The sequence below is a fragment of the Hirundo rustica genome, chromosome 14, assembly GCF_015227805.2.
Source record: "Hirundo rustica isolate bHirRus1 chromosome 14, bHirRus1.pri.v3, whole genome shotgun sequence".
NCBI lineage: Eukaryota > Metazoa > Chordata > Aves > Passeriformes > Hirundinidae > Hirundo > Hirundo rustica.
The window spans coordinates 14,731,994-14,747,816 of NC_053463.1; the positions used below are offsets into that span (position 1 = coordinate 14,731,994).

Consider the following 15,823-nt stretch of genomic DNA (forward strand, 5'->3'; position numbering starts at 1 on the left):
GTTTAAAATGATTTGGATTGCAAGCTGGTATGTGCTTGTTAAGCTCCTGAAAGTGTGGGGTTGAGTTGTGTGGAGCGAAGGAGACTTGCCAAACTGGAGAAGGAATAAAGGGGAAATGACAATGAGGCTGAGGAGGTTGTTGTGGGGAAGGGAAAAAGCGTGGAAGGAAAAAAGGCATGATTTGTATGAGAGCAGGGCAGAAGAGAGCAGAGTTAATACTGGGACAGAAAGGGTGAGGGAACAACATAAAAGTAGAAGGCAACAGGAAGACCCTAAAAACATTGATTACAAACATTGAGTGCTAAAAGTGATGGAGACTGCTGGAAGTCATTGAACAGGGTGGATCTATTTTATGTGAGAGGCATTTCAATGCTTTGGTGGCATTTCTATACATGCCTAAACATTAGACAGCAGCTTTAAAAAAATCATGGGGTATAGTTAAAATTCTCTTCAGTGAAATACTGTTGCATGTATTTAAATTTTATAACTTTAAATCTTTAAGTGTTTCCTTGTTGGTTACATTTCTGACCTTTCTTTATACAGAAGGAAATAACCATTAATAACCATAATACCATTATGCCTTTTGTATTTTCACAGAGTACTTGAGCTAGACCTGATAGTTAGAGATGAGGATGGAAATATCTTGGATCCAGATAAAACCAGTGTTATCAGCCTTTTTCATGCACATGAAGAAGCAACTAATAAAATCTCTGAGCGAATTAAGGAGGAAATGGTAGGAGTGACTGGCTGAACTTGATGCTTCCTTTGCTAAAATCCAAATAAAAACTAGTCTAAGGGTTGAAGGATGGAACTATAAAATTGGGTGGACACTTTTTCCTCTGACTTAAGAGTAGATCCACAGTCTTGTGTTATAAATATGGTTAAACCTCGCATGGAATTGCATTTGTGCACTGGATTTGGGCTGTGGGCTGGGCTGGAAGCTCATGTCTAAAGCTGGTACTAAATCTCGAGCTCCTATATGAAAATCTATCTCCACTCCATCCACGGACTACTCAGTAGTCTGAATTGCACAGGGAATAGTTACATTCTTGGAGTTCAGGCTGCAAAGCAGCACTGACCACAACTTGTTTTCACAAGCTCTTGTGACTACACTGGTTTTCTGGTAAGTTCTGCTACTTGCTAGTTGTTCTGATGGAGTTGAAGAATTTAAACTCACTGAAGAGGAACTGGAGTGAATTCAGCATAATCTTCTGGACACCAGAAGTTCATGTGCCAAAGCAAAGCTGACAAGTGCATAAATTAAATCTTTTTACATGCAAAGCAGGTGACTACACTTCCTTGACCTTTTGTAATATTAAACCTCTGCAAGCATTTATAAGCCTCTTTGGTTCTTTTCTCCATTTATGAGAAAGTAAACCATAAATAATCAAGTAAAACACTAAACAGAAATTAGTTGGTTTGTCATGACACTTCAATGACACCCATGACAAATTACTGGAAAACACCTTGGAATTAACTAACAATACAAGAAAAATGAAACTTGGGAGTCTGTGATAGACTGTGGTGACTTATTTTAAAAATGGGAACAAACAATGGGTTTAGAAGTGTTAAGAAGCTGCTTCTTGGTGGTTAAGATGAGAGGTAGAATTCAGGAGCCTATTTTTGAGTCAGTGATCCTGCTCAGCTGTGTCCTGATCTCAGCATGTTTGTCTCCTCTTCAGAGACTGACTTCGTTTTGCTATTGCTCTAGCACACTGCAGCCTCACTGTGATGTGGATCACAGGCCTTCTGCTACAGCCTAGTGTGTTCAAAAATAAATCCTTTCAAGTTTGTCTCTGTGGTGACACCTTGATACTTGCTCTTTTCTTTAAGAGCAGGGAGAATGTTTCCCCCTTTACGTCTTTGCCTACTGGCTGAAGAACTAGCCTAAGACGCAGGAGTCAGAATAACTCAAGCTGGAAGAGGATTTTGAAAATGACTGAGTCCAACTCTCTGCTCTCCCTCTCAATTTTAACTGTTACATATACTAGAAAGTAAAACTGCTTGTAGTATAGCACCATTTCAACTCATGGATTGTTATTATTAACTGATTTTCCTCCTCCCGAGTAGTCAAAGGATCAACCAGATTATGCATCGTACTGCCGAATGTCTTCATCCCCCACACACAGCCTGTATGTCTTTGTGAGGAATTTTGTTTGCCGAATTGGAGAGGATGCAGAGCTCTTTATGTCCCTGTACGACCCGCAGAAGTCAGCAATTATAAGGTAAAGCTTCCTCCTCTGGCTGCAGAAGAATAGCACATGGAACCGGTCAAAATGAAGTAAAATAATCACCAGTGTGCTGTAATAATAATGCAAAGGATGTGTAAAGAGAAGGAATGAAACCAAAAGCAGAATGAAGCATGGACAGATCTTGTTTGCTGTCTGCTACTAAAGGGTTCTATGTTTCCAAATATTTTCATAGGTAATTCCTGGATTGAACATTTCAGAAGTTTGGAAAAGCCTGAGCCCATTTCAAATTTAGGGATTGTTCTAGATAGGCAATATTGTGGTGTTTGGAGGAAAGTGCTGAAGGGGGAGGAGCGGAAAAAGAATTAAATTTATAAATTTCTGGGCAAATTAAGATTTGTTGAGTATTCCCATCAAACACACTATGACAATGATAAAGTTGCCTCAAAAAAAAAAAGGTGCCCCTTTGTGTTATCTTCAAGATACTCTTTTAAAAGTTATTGTTGATGCTTGTATAGAGTTGTGTTTTTCCTGCCTTATTAGACTGGTCTTAGGTTTGAATCATCACCACAGACTGTTATGCAACTTCTGTACTGTGTAAAGGCAGAACTTTAAAATCACTTGACAATGAGATATTTATCTTTCAAACAGTGAGAACTACTTGGTGAGATGGGGGAGTCGAGGCTTTCCAAAGGAAATCGATATGCTCAACAACCTTAAAGTGGTGTTCACAGTAAGTGATCTCCAGTTTACTTCCCTTTGTATTTGCAAATGAAATTCTCTTCTCTGAGGTCACTGTCAGATCTCATAGAGAGTGGTCAAGATGAAGGAGGGAGCAGAGGTAATCTTAGGAACAGAGCAAGGTGACCAGTCACTAAGTTCTTTAAGGCAGTCACAATGCTTCAGTGGCCTTTCTGCAGATCACTTTTCTGCCTCATGAATTTCTTGATTACTTGATTTGGTTTTGTCTGTTGTGTCTCTTGATTGTTACTGTTCTCTCTATTTATCTTACCTTGTATTTTTTTTTTCAAACTTTAAACTGTCCGTTTTTTCATCCTTTTGGTGTGCTCCGGTTTTTTTGTTGGTTGAGTTTTCGGGGGTTTGGTTTGGGGGTCTTTTGTTCACTTTTTATTCCCCTTTGATTGCCAGGATTGGGTTTATTACTGGAGGTCCTGTTTCAATTTCACAACTTGTTTTCTTCCCCAAGTAACGCTATGGTTCTTTTCTGTTTGTATCTTAGGATCTTGGAAATAAAGACCTTAGCAGAGACAAAATTTATTTAGTTTGCCAAATAGTTCGAGTGGGAAGGATGGACCTGAGAGACAGTAACTCCAAGAAATACACCCAAGGGCTGCGGCGGCCCTTTGGCGTGGCAGGTACCTGGTGTCTCCTGTGCTATGGCTGGGTCAGGATTGCAGTGATTTTTGCCAGCCCTGGACTATTAAAATCTCTACCAAGATATATCAGAATGCCCATCTGCTCTATCGATTGTTTTCTGTGCTTTATGAAGTCTTCACAGGCTGCACCTACAATGACATTTTAGTTTAAGTCAGAAATGTGATTTTGAATTTTGTTTCCTAATTATTCATAGAGTGCCAAGCTGTGTGAGTGGAAGCACAGAACCAATTTAATTACAGATTCCCTTGCAGAGGAAAACAAAGTCACTGATTATGTCCCAAAAGCACCACCAAAGCTCTGATACTTGTATTTACAAGTTTATACTAAAACTGGTCTGAATTCCCCCTCTCTCTCCACAGCAGCATGATTGTAGTGTGGACTTTGCACAAAATGCTCTGCCTCACAAACCCACCCCTGCTGGTGAAAAATCCACCATTACCTTGAGGCACAAGAGCATTCATAGATAAGAGAAGCTATTCTGAAATGCTTTTATATGTTCTGATGATTTTTCTTTTATTCTTCTAGTCATGGACATTACAGATATCATAAAAGGAAAATCTGAAAGTGACGAAGAAAAGCAGCATTTCATTCCCTTTCATCCGTAAGAGCGTCATAGATACCTTTTTTTATATGCCAAAGAAAATATTTATTTAACTATCTCTGTGGTCATAACAATCTGTGAAATTGTTAAAGAATAAGAAAGTTTTCCTTTGACAATTTTATGTTGTACTAGTGCTAATTATTTAGGTATGGCTTTAAATAGCATTTAAGACTTGCAGTACCACAGCACATTAAATTAATGAATGATTCCACGAACGTGCTCCTTCAGACAGCTGGTACCAAGACTGGTTTCAGAAACCCGAGTCAAATAATTACAAGTGAGATCTGCAAGCGAGGATAACTACTATTTTATGAGCTTGGTTCTGTTTAGAATTTGAGAAAAATCTGAGTGAAAAAGCTCTGTTTCCTTTAAAAAGTAATAGAATGATCATATACGATCTTTAGAAGAAAAGCCACAGCAGTGGCCTAAAAATGTCATGCCCACAGATTGAATGCAGAAATACCAGTGGAGATACTGGGAATAACCAGTATTTAATTCTGAAAGATCCAGGTATGACACACTGGTTTATTTTTTCAATTGTTTCCAATTTGACCCAACACCTTTGCTGCCTGAGGATTTGCTTCTAAATTGGAAAGTAGCTGATAAAAACTCCAAGGTCATTTATCTGGCTGTTTGTCAGGAAAAGTGGATTGAGCTGGAGTGGCACGTTGGTGAGCACATTCACATTGGCACTGTCACAAAACACCATTCTTGGTTGTTGGCTGAATCTTTTTCACTTCAGTGTACACACAACTGAATGTGAGTGGGCTGCAACTTGAGTGAGAGATAATAAAAATACCAAATATATCACAATCAGGCAATACTGCAAAGACTGAGGCTGTTAGTCACTTGTGTTCTAAATGATGTCTGCAATATTTAGCACTTAATTCCTGAGCAGACATTGCTCTTTCTCTTGCAGGGTAGTGGCAGAGAATGACTTTTTACACAGTCTCCTAAGCAAAATCACTGCATCAAGAGGAGACAGTGGTGGACAAGGTAAAGTACATTTCGATTATTTTCTTTTAATATGCTATTTTGTGAAACTTCATTTTCTGTCAGAGCTGTAGTACCACCACGGAGGTGGGTCAGCTTTGAAGCTGGAATTGAGGAACCATGAATTTGTTACAGAATCTTAGGGGTTCTTTAAATTAGTAGTGACAGTTTTGTATTATAGAGAGTTTACTTTCATTCACAGGAAGCAAGGAAAACAAATTCTTATCCCTGTTTTGGTGACTGAAGACAGATTTGGGATTTTTCCCTACGAAAAATGTAATAATTTTTTCCTTTTTTTTTTTTTTTTTTTTTTTGGTGCACTTAATAGGTCTGTGGGTAACTGTGAAAATGCTGGTTGGAGACGTGATTCAGACTAGAAAGGATTACCCACACCTTGTAGACAGAACCACGGTTGTTGCTAGAAAGCTGGGATTCCCTGAAATAATCATGCCAGGTAGGAGGTGCTTTGTTCTCTGATAGAAAGGGATTTCTTCTCATTCCCTGTGTTAATAAGCATCAGCTGCTGCCTTACTTATTTCTGTAATGGGCAGCTCAGAGCATCTTTAGAATTCACTCATGGTAAGTTTTGTTCCCATATTAGAGGCTTATATAAAACAGTGAAATCCTTGGAAAGTAGTTTCTAATACTTAAACAGGAAAAATAAAATCCAGACAGCGATGGATAAACCTATCTCCTTGTACACAACTTCCTTATCCTGCAAGTAGATTATGGTGGATGTCGCTTGAATTTTAAATTAACCTTGGTTTTTTTGGTAAGTTATTGCTGTTCTCTAGTAATAATAAACGAATTTGAAATATCTTGATTTCACTTGTATGTATGACAAGATATTTTCCAGTAGAAATCACTCACTGTCTGCCGGGCTCCTTTTTTATAAAAGCAAGTAACAAAAACCTCCCTCGCCCGAACTCAAGTAAAATCTCGATCCTTTTAAAAGTCGTATGAATTCGTTCGGAGGAGAGAATTAAAATGTGAAGCTCCCTCCAGAAACAGAGCTGAGTATTTGGGGAAAATTCCTCCTGGGCTCATCCGCAGCTCACCAGCAGGTGTCGGGGCAGGACGAGAATTGCTTCCAGTCACTCCGAGCTCCCATTGCTCCTCTTCGCATCGTGGTTTTGCCTTAGCAAAGATAAACAACCGAAAATTTAAGTTCAGATAAAAAATGATAATTTTTTTATCTGTTTCGCAGCAGTGAGGTACTCTTGTGCAGTTCAGCTGATCCTTTGCTCTCAGAGCATTTAAATTGCTTTTTAACCTTTCAATTTCTCTTTTAGGTGATATAAGAAATGACATATATATTACATTGCTGTATGGAGATTTTGATAAATACAATAAAACAACTCAGAGAAATGTGGAAGTGATAATGTGTGTCTGTGATGAAGAAGGAAAAGTGTTGCCAGTAAGTTTTCTCTTTTCTTCTGTTTGAGTGGCATAGAAACATGAGCTGCATTTTTGATGTAAGGTTTAACCTACACATTTAATAAAACACCACTATTCAAAAACTTAATTCCCTTACTTGTGTCATCCTGTGACATCTTGTGACAAATAAGTTTTATGATTTTTAAAGTGATCTGTCTCTTAAACCCCTATAAAAGTCCTCCATAAAATTGTAACAAGGAATAACATTGAATGACCTATTTTAGCTGTGCCAAGGAACAAATGCTGATTCTGACAATTAGTGCATTCTTACTCTAGGGTTTTTCTTGAGGAAATTCCCAGAGGAGTGCAATTTGCACACTGAAATGTTAGAAATAGCATTTCTGCTACATAGCAAATGCTTGACTTGTGCCAGGAAGTCTGTGTCACTGTCGCTTGAATTAAGTACATGGCAAAGAATGAAGTTATTGACAACAATTACATATGCAACATAAATATTTACAGTCTTTTTGCTTGTCTGTTCCCATTTTGAAGATCCTTTGTCTTTTCCTTAGGGTTTATCACCAGTTTGGTATTCAGGGGGATTTTTGACCTGTCATTTTCTGAGCTTTATAACGTTGGGATGGTGAGGGTGAAATCATAAAGACATTCTTGAGATAAAATAAAGATGGAGTAAAACACTGTGGTTCATGACTTGTTTATGAACTGCAACTAACTGCTTGACCTAAAATGTAAATTGAAATCTTGAGTAAAGAAAACTCTAATCCCACATAATGTTTAAGGTCCACACAGCAAACTGTGGCCCTGATTACAAAATACTGCCTGTACCTGAGACAGCACCTGAGCATCACTCACGTGCACAGAAGTTAACTCTATTCTCTATTCTGTCTAATCACATATAAATGAAAAACATTCCTTGGAGAAATAAACCTATTACCATGCATTAAATCTTGCATTCCAATATTATGCATGCTCGGATCTGCAGGTAGAGAATTTCTGCAAGTCTTAGGAGAAAGTGAGTTTGTCTTGCTGTCTATGAGATGAAATGTTACACCTGCTTCCTGTGGGTAATATGCCTTAGATATATTTAAGCAATGATTTTGAGGAGTTAATTGAAATGCTGTTGAATGCAAGTAATAACAAAAGTGACAGGTTTTTCCTTTTAGCCTATTAAGATACCCCAAACCAAGAGACTTTCAAACCCATGAAGTTATATTAGCATTTCTCATAATAGGTATGTGCTCACTATACAGGAAACAGGTTGGTTCTGTTTGCTTAGGTATCAAACTAGTTCCAGCTGCAGAACCAGCCCTTGATTTACTGTTACAAGGAGTAGGACTTTTGTTCCAAGTGAATGTCGCAGAGGTGACAAACAAGTAGATGCATAAACCTTGAAAAATCTCTGCTCAGGCAGATGAGACATTTCTTCCTGCACTTAAATTCCTCTGACCAGACCATAAAAATCACCTTCAGGTATCAGCATCACACTCTTCTGGTCACAGGGCATTCTGGTGTTTGCAACAGACTGGATTTAAGATTCACTGGATTTTCAGCAGGATTATTGCACCTTTGCAGCAGTTAGTATAGCCTGGATTGGATTAGTTGAATCTGTGCCTTTGGCAGATATTTTAATTTTTTTCTTCCTTCAGGGACTTTAGTTTCATGTCTGGCAGGTATCAGGACCTTGGTGCCTCCCTGTCCAGCAGTAGCTTTTACTCTGCAGGTACAGCTCAGCTGCAGTCAGCCGGAGCAGATGGATGCACAGACTCACTAAGGAAAATCACAGGTTTTGGAGCTGATCAAATCTTTCACTTGGCTCTGTCCGATTCAGAGAGTTTTTAAAGAATGGGAAATTCTAGTTGTTTATTGTTGGTGCCTCTACAACATCCAGTTTGGAAGTCACCTCTGGAGTGTGATCTAGATCTTCTGAGACTCAGCTGGAAGAAAGTATTTAAAAATAAATGGAGAAATAAACAGAATCATGAAGCTAGGTTTTTTGGGTTTTTTTCCTTTTGTACTTCTTCTACTAATTGGGATGATGTGATGGTTACTTAAATTCATCAGATGGAGAAATCAAGACAATTTTATGTTCTTCACACATCTCTTAGAGCCCACTGTGTGTGGCCCCTGTAAAATACATTTACACTGGCTGTATTTACCCATAGATTAATGTAAATATTTCTTTCCATTTTGTTCAGAGGCTTGGAACATGCACTGTCCTAACGTTAGTGCTTTCTCTCTGTTGGTGCTGTCATTATAATTGACTTTTGAACGGCGCCATATCCAAATTCAGACCCGCTGTGAGGGCGGGCAGCGGAGCCGTGAGGGGAAGGAGCCGAGTCCCAGGCCCGGGTGCAATTCCCAGGCCGGGACTCTGAGGGGAGGCTCTCTGGTGACTCTTCGGTCTGGCACAAGTTAATTTACCCCAAATTGCTCCAAAATGTACCCAAATTAATGAGACACTAAGCCCTGTTTCTTCCCTCCTTTTGTAAGAATGCTGTGTGCCTGGGAGCAGGGGACAAACCCGTGAGCGAGTACAGATCCGTCGTTTACTATCAGGTCAAACAGCCGCGATGGATGGAGACGCTGAAGGTACGGCGCGGATCCTTCCTGCTTCATTTCTTCACTTCTTAATGCCTCACGCAGAAAGGATGCCCAGCATCAGCTTCCTCCAAAAAACATCTTGTCCCTGACTACGGCTGAAGCATGAAGTCTTAGTCATACATCAGTTATTAGAGATACATGATCGCTGAGGCTTGAAATTTGGCCTAGAAAATGATGTGTTGGTTTTGTTCAGCAAAACAAATGAGATCATCTTAGATAACCTTATGTCCTAACAGGGCTCATCATAAATGAAATACTGCATTTTTTCTATTTTGATGAAACTATGGAGATGAGGAGCTTGAATTATAAAACAAACAAGACCAAACCAAAACCAAAATGAAAACACCATCCCCCTCTTGTGATTTCAAAAAGAAAAAGCTGCCTTGCTTCTCTTTAGAGACACGCTAATAATTATCTAATCAAACTTTAATGTCTATGACTGGAAAATGCCCAGAAGCTGCTAGAAGCAGTTTTGACAAAGCAGTAATAGGCTTGCATGACTTTTTTAGGACAAAATAGCCATGTATGACAAGCTTGCAATTATTGCCTTGAGGTGTGTTACCTGTGATGGTGAAGGACAGGGAGGGAATGCAAGGGTGATTTCAAACAGAAGCTTTTTTGTTGTTTTGAACACATTGATCCTTCTGTTTATTGGCCTATTATGCTGGTTCATTTTTAAAATTACTCCATAATTCAGTCTTGTGTACAGGGTCACTAAGAGCAGATCTGGTTGAAAAGCATAGTTCACATTAAGGCATTGTTCAGTGAGATTTGTGAAGGGAAGTTGTGAATGCACGTAAAGGTGCACAAGTCCTTAAATTTTTAGAACTATAAACTTGATAATATAAAAATTGTGCTTTCCCTTACACAGTTGGCCTTTTTTGTTGCATGTTTGACCTGAAGCATGCTGCTTTAAGAATAGAGCACTTGCGAGTTCATGTGATTTTCCTCAAGGCTTTACACTAAATTTAATCACTAAAATATCATAATTTTATTTTGCTGGAATTTTCATACCCTTTTCACCTATTTAATAAATTGGCTGTCAATTTCTGTATCTGAAATATGGGAGTTGCATAATGCAGAGATGTTTAATTCTCTGTGGTTAAAAGGGTGAGCAGTAGGACTGCCCTGTGATTATTTTCTATCACCTGTGTGTATTAACTCCCTGGGTTCTGTGCTTCATTCCTTTGCTGGTGCAGACTTTGAGCAAAGTCTGACAGATCATTGTTCACCAGCCACCACTTTGCTGCTGTGATTGGGCTCAACAGTTTAAAATGGCCTGTGAAAGGCACTATGGGAACAGAAGTGGGGCTAATTTATTCTAAATAGGGGCTCATTACACACGTGAAACCACACCCCATAACTCTCCTCTTTATTTTCTGATTTTACAAAAGGTAGCAGTCCCCATTGAGGACATGCAGAGGATTCATCTGCGCTTCATGTTCAGGCACCGATCGACTCAAGAGTGTAAGTAGGGAATTTTTACTTTAGTGAATTTTAATTCACTGGTGGGTAGTCAACCCAAAATCTTTTGCTTTGCAGCTAAAGATAAGGGAGAGAAGAATTTTGCAATGGCCTACATAAGACTAATGAGGGAGGATGGAACAACCCTCCATGATGGCATCCACGATTTGTTAGTCCTAAAGGTATGGCTGACCTTCCTTCTTTCCTTCCTTCCTCTCTCTCACTATTACCTTTGACTGCATTGTGTATTTACTTAGTGCTAGATTAGTTTTATTATTCTGCCAAAGAAAATACTGTGTTTTTCATCTGAACAAAATGAAAAGGTGTAACTATCTAAGCACAGTGAGAGATGATTGCTCTTTTTGCTGGTATTTGTGCTTTTGGCCTTCTCTAGTATAAAGTTGTGCTGCAGCTCTGCCCTTGGGTGGGCACCATTCCTCTTGCTGGGTATGGGAAGTGTTTGATCCATTTGGAATCTTTATCTCATGAATAAGCTGGGAATGCAGTCTTAGGAAAGTGCTTGTTTTAAACTGCTGTGAGTTCCTCAGGAACAAAAGTGAAAGTTTCAGCAATTTGGGTTTGGGTGTGAAGAGTAACTTTAGTTACCCCTGCCTGGAAACAGCTTCTTTGATTTTGTGAAGGATGCAGGGAACAGATGTTTCGACTTTTCTTTTATTTGCCTTGTTGGAGAATGGTGTCTAGCAGGAACTGAGAACCAGAAATCACTTCCACTAAAAAGAAAATTCAAGTTATTTCTCAGCACTCTTCTCAGTAAACAAGTTTGCTGTATCATTAATACCAAATGAGATGCATGCAACTAAATCAAGTTGCTTAGGCAAGCCAAAAGAGATTAATGGCAGTGTATGGTTATTTATCTTCTCTTCATTGAAATGATCATTTAAAATATTGAGACCAGAAGGAAAATTGTGGACTGTGTGGTTAATGTTGTTTTTGAAATTCCACCTAATTCATTTCTGCATCAGCTCAGTAATTTTTTTTTTTAAGTGATAGCATGGATGAGAAATGCTAAATGGAGTTGACCTAGTTTATGGTTGTGAGGAACAGATTTTCTGACATATGCTTGCCTATTCTAGTATTAAAAACAGTAATTGTAAGCTGTAAGTGTTTAAAGTGGTCATACACCTGGCCTCTCGAGTAATTTGAAAACTAAGTTTAAACTGTCTTCAGGCATTGGATCTTTTTGAGAAACCTTTGGATCAAAACTTCATCTTTTTCCCCATTGTCTCTCTGACTTGTCCCAAAAAGAGGAAGTCAAGACTTTCTTTTGCTTCCAGAAATTTGGGAAGTAATTATTTTGCAAGCCTGATACAATCATAGATGCTGGTACTGCTATGGGTTTTGCTGCATAAAGGTTTTGCTTCTTGTCTGTCTAGGTCTCTAACCAAATAAAACTGCAAAACTGTAAAATGTCTTTCTAGATCATGGGTTTTGCAGCCCTTTGTCTATGCACATTTGTAGACTAAAGGCTTGCAGCTGAGTCATATCTTGTCACAGTGTTGTAGCTTTAAGTGACATCTTAAATTCATTGTCTAAACAGTGAGGGGCGTGATTTTTATTGTCTTTGTCTAAAACTCATTTCCTGTCTGGGGAAATCCTAGAATTTGACCCAGAAAATCTGTGAGATTGTGGCACTGAAGTTGATGAAAGAGAGGAGGGAAAAATCTCTGTTGTCTCTCTGGTTTTGTACTGCTCATGCTACTGAAAAGCATTCTGTGTCATTTAGTTACTGCAGCATACTGCCTGATTTCAAATATAATCTAACCATGCCCTGATATTTTATGTGCAAGGTCCAGGTATCAAGTTATAACGAGGATACCAAAACAGTGCTGCTATTCTTTCCTTGCTCAGTCCTGTTTTCTCCTTTGAAGTTTTGTGCAGACATTCTAATCGTGTTGCCTATACCCTGTGCACAGCCTTCAAGGTGATGCTCAGTGTTCTGCAGTGTTCCACACTGGCATTTTAACGAGAAATAGGCTCATGCTTTTTCTCTGCCAGGGGTGTCACCCCTCAAAGTCCCTTCCTGCACCTCAGTTTTGTTTACTTCTCTAGAAAGTACAAAATAGGTGTAATTTTAAATCTGGTGGTGTGAAATATGTAACGAATGGTGTGTTCATTTTCAGGGGGACAGTAAAAAAATGGAGGATGCTGGTGCTTATTTGACATTGCCTTCTACACGTCTGCACACAGAAAACAAAGGAGCAACCTTAGCCAGGAGCTCAAGTATTGTTGGGGGGCTTTCAATCAGCCCCAGAGATGCATTTTACATTTCAACTCTTGTTTGTTCTACAAAGTTAACCCAGAATGGTATGTACCCTATAAAGAGGTGGGAGTTTTAAAAAGAAAACATTTGCACAGATTGATAAACCAGATTTTAATTTTTAACATCTGTCCATTCATTTTCTATTAGTGGGCTTGCTGGGTCTCTTGAAGTGGCGCATGAAGCCAGAGCTGCTTCAGGAGAACCTGGAAAAGCTGAAGATTGTGGATGGAGAGGAAGTAGTGAAGGTAAATCTTAAATTATTATTCTAATAATAGTTATTCTTCAGGCCCCTTCGTACATAGTGCCTTCGTTAGTTTTAAAGGACATGCGCAAAGCTCTTCATTAGAGGGAGCAAGAAAGCCAACACCTGGACAGGATCCTTCACAGCGCTGGCCAACTTTCCTTCTGCTTTTTAATTTCAGATATCTCTGGTATTGGCTGTTCTTGGGCTGGGGAGTTTCCAAGATGATTACTAGGAGATGGAGATAGTAATGATAAAATACTTTCCACAATCTCTATTCATCTGTTTCCCTTTGTCTGTCTGAAGTATCACAAAAAATTCTTACTGCTTTCTTTGCAATCCTTAATATTAATTTACATGTTGATACTAAATCCAAGAAGTGTTATGTGCCCAACAAAGCACTTTCTTAACTTAATGAGTATATGAATAAAAATGGTATTAGTATTTTGGAAAATGGCAGCCACTATTACCTTTGGGTCTTTAAACATAAACATTAGATGCCTCTGGAGAGAAGGAATGAGAATTAAAAAAAAAACTAAGAAGAAGAAGAAGTTAATTTTTTAACCAGAGATTTGTGTCCCAAGTCACTGGGGTACTTTGATTTAGAGCATAATTTGAATCAGACTACAAAAGCAGGAAAAGTCTTTTTGATCGACATGTATATATGAAAATAGCAACCACTAATCTGTGTCACTAAGGAACATAGTTTAACAAGTTTTGTCATTTTTATAATATTTTTATCTGTTCCATAAACTTTGATTTAAGCATGTATTATTGGTTGCTTACGTGTCTGAGGATGTAGGTTCTTAAAATTAAAGCAGCTAGAGCCTAAACCCTTGGAAATGTTTTCTCAATTTAAGTGATGCTTCAGTAAAGGTAGTGGAATTCTAACTTGAGGGAAACCAAGTCTACTATCAGAAAATTTTCTTGTGATGTTTTCAAGTTGAGTTAGTTATCAGTTTGTCTTGTCGTGTTCTGTAGTTTCTCCAGGATACGTTGGATGCCCTGTTTAACATCATGATGGAACATTCCCACAGCAATGAGTATGACATCCTTGTCTTTGATGCACTGGTAAGAATCAGCACCAATGAATTTATTTGTCAAATAAAAAACCTTAGAATTTTGAACAAACTTTTGAACAAGCTTTTCAGTTCAGAAAATTAGTCTTAAAGTATCTGTAGAGCAAAGGAACATTACTCATTGACTGAAAATAAAAGATCTTTAATACTTTATATAGCAAATTACCAGAAATCTTTTTAGAAAGTTAAATATTAAGTTTGCGTGTGACTCTGGCTAATTGTGTCCATGTCTGTTCAGATCTATATCATAGGGCTCATTGCAGACCGTAAGTTTCAGCACTTTAACACTGTTTTGGAAGCATACATCCAACAGCACTTTAGTGCAACCTTGGCATACAAGTAAGTTTGTTTACTCTTCTTTCTCTTTTTTCCTAAACCACCATCATGTAAAAGAAGTAAATCCTGCTTGTGACTTTTCTGATGTAATTTATGGTGACTGTTGTTTTGATGCTGCTGTTTGCTTATCTGCCTCTGAGACACATTTGATTATAAGTGGAATTAATGAACCCATAGCAAATGATTTGGGGCTAAATGACACTTTGGCATTTGTTTTCTGTCACCTGGATTTTGCTGTGTCTGAACACTTCACCTGTATCCTGTCAAACTTATTAAAAATGCTTTGCTGTAAAACCTCTCCATCTGTATTCCTGGCCTTAAGCTGGAATGCTCAAGTGAGGACTTGAGGCTCTCCTTAACCCATTTACATAGGTATCCACTTTTTTTTTTTTTTTCCCCCTATCAAGCAAACTCAAAAGGAGAAGGATTGTTTGGGAACTGTCAAGTCTTTATATGCATTTTAGTCTGATGCTGCGTAAGGAGGGGTTCAGTGCAGTGAAATGGAATTTTGGTATTTGTTCTGTGTCCTGATGTGAAATCTGCTGTGAAATAGAGTTGTAATATTTGTTACATGGTCATGCCAATGGATTGTAGTGGACTTGTAGCGGATTTTTTATTTATTTCTTTGTTTTCAAATTTTGGAGCTTCCACTTAACACCTGGATGGGAAGACATGGACTTGTAGCAGAGAGTAAAAACTGTGCAGACATGCTACACACCAGATTTAATCCTGGATTCCTACTTTATTTAGAATAGGCTTTTGCAGATGATGGTAAGATAAAATGAGTGAATTATGAAGGAAGCTAACATCTTCAGCTGGTGCTGATCTCTGAGATGTGCTCTGAGAGAATAGATGTGAGTTTTTAAATCTACCTGATGTCTTGTTCTGGCAGCTTAATGCAGTGGCAGATTGAAGCAGAACTTTAATTTGGAATATGAATAGTGCACGGAAGACCTGAGCTGAAGGTTTGGAATAGTTGGGGATATCTTCTAGTGTCTGTGCTGAATCTGCCTCAGTTCTAACTTAAGACAAAATGTCACAAAAATCATGCACTAGACCATGAGTTTCCTGGAGTTGAAAGGCAGCAGTGCAAAATCAGCCTTTTCTCACACCTCAGTAAAGCTGAAGTGAGCATTAGTGGGCTCAGAAAGCTCAAGCACAAACTATGTGCTCTCCTTCAATCCTCTCTCACTCCATAAGTAAAAGCACATGCAATTTGATGCTTTATAGTACTGTGAAAGA

General features: G+C 38.5%; 1 protein-coding gene across 1 annotated transcript in view; it reads left to right on the forward strand.

Annotated features, from left to right (window-relative positions):
- Positions 1–15,823, forward strand: part of DOCK2 (dedicator of cytokinesis 2) — a 155,436-nt gene that overhangs the window by 10,228 nt on the left and 129,385 nt on the right. Inside the window, 15 exon segments of the mRNA XM_058422522.1 lie at positions 598–733; positions 2,068–2,225; positions 2,841–2,922; positions 3,430–3,565; positions 4,113–4,188; positions 5,108–5,184; positions 5,510–5,635; positions 6,474–6,598; positions 9,070–9,168; positions 10,575–10,647; positions 10,723–10,826; positions 12,786–12,969; positions 13,073–13,170; positions 14,148–14,237; positions 14,484–14,584. Of these exon segments, the coding sequence (XP_058278505.1) occupies positions 598–733; positions 2,068–2,225; positions 2,841–2,922; positions 3,430–3,565; positions 4,113–4,188; positions 5,108–5,184; positions 5,510–5,635; positions 6,474–6,598; positions 9,070–9,168; positions 10,575–10,647; positions 10,723–10,826; positions 12,786–12,969; positions 13,073–13,170; positions 14,148–14,237; positions 14,484–14,584 (1,665 nt within the window).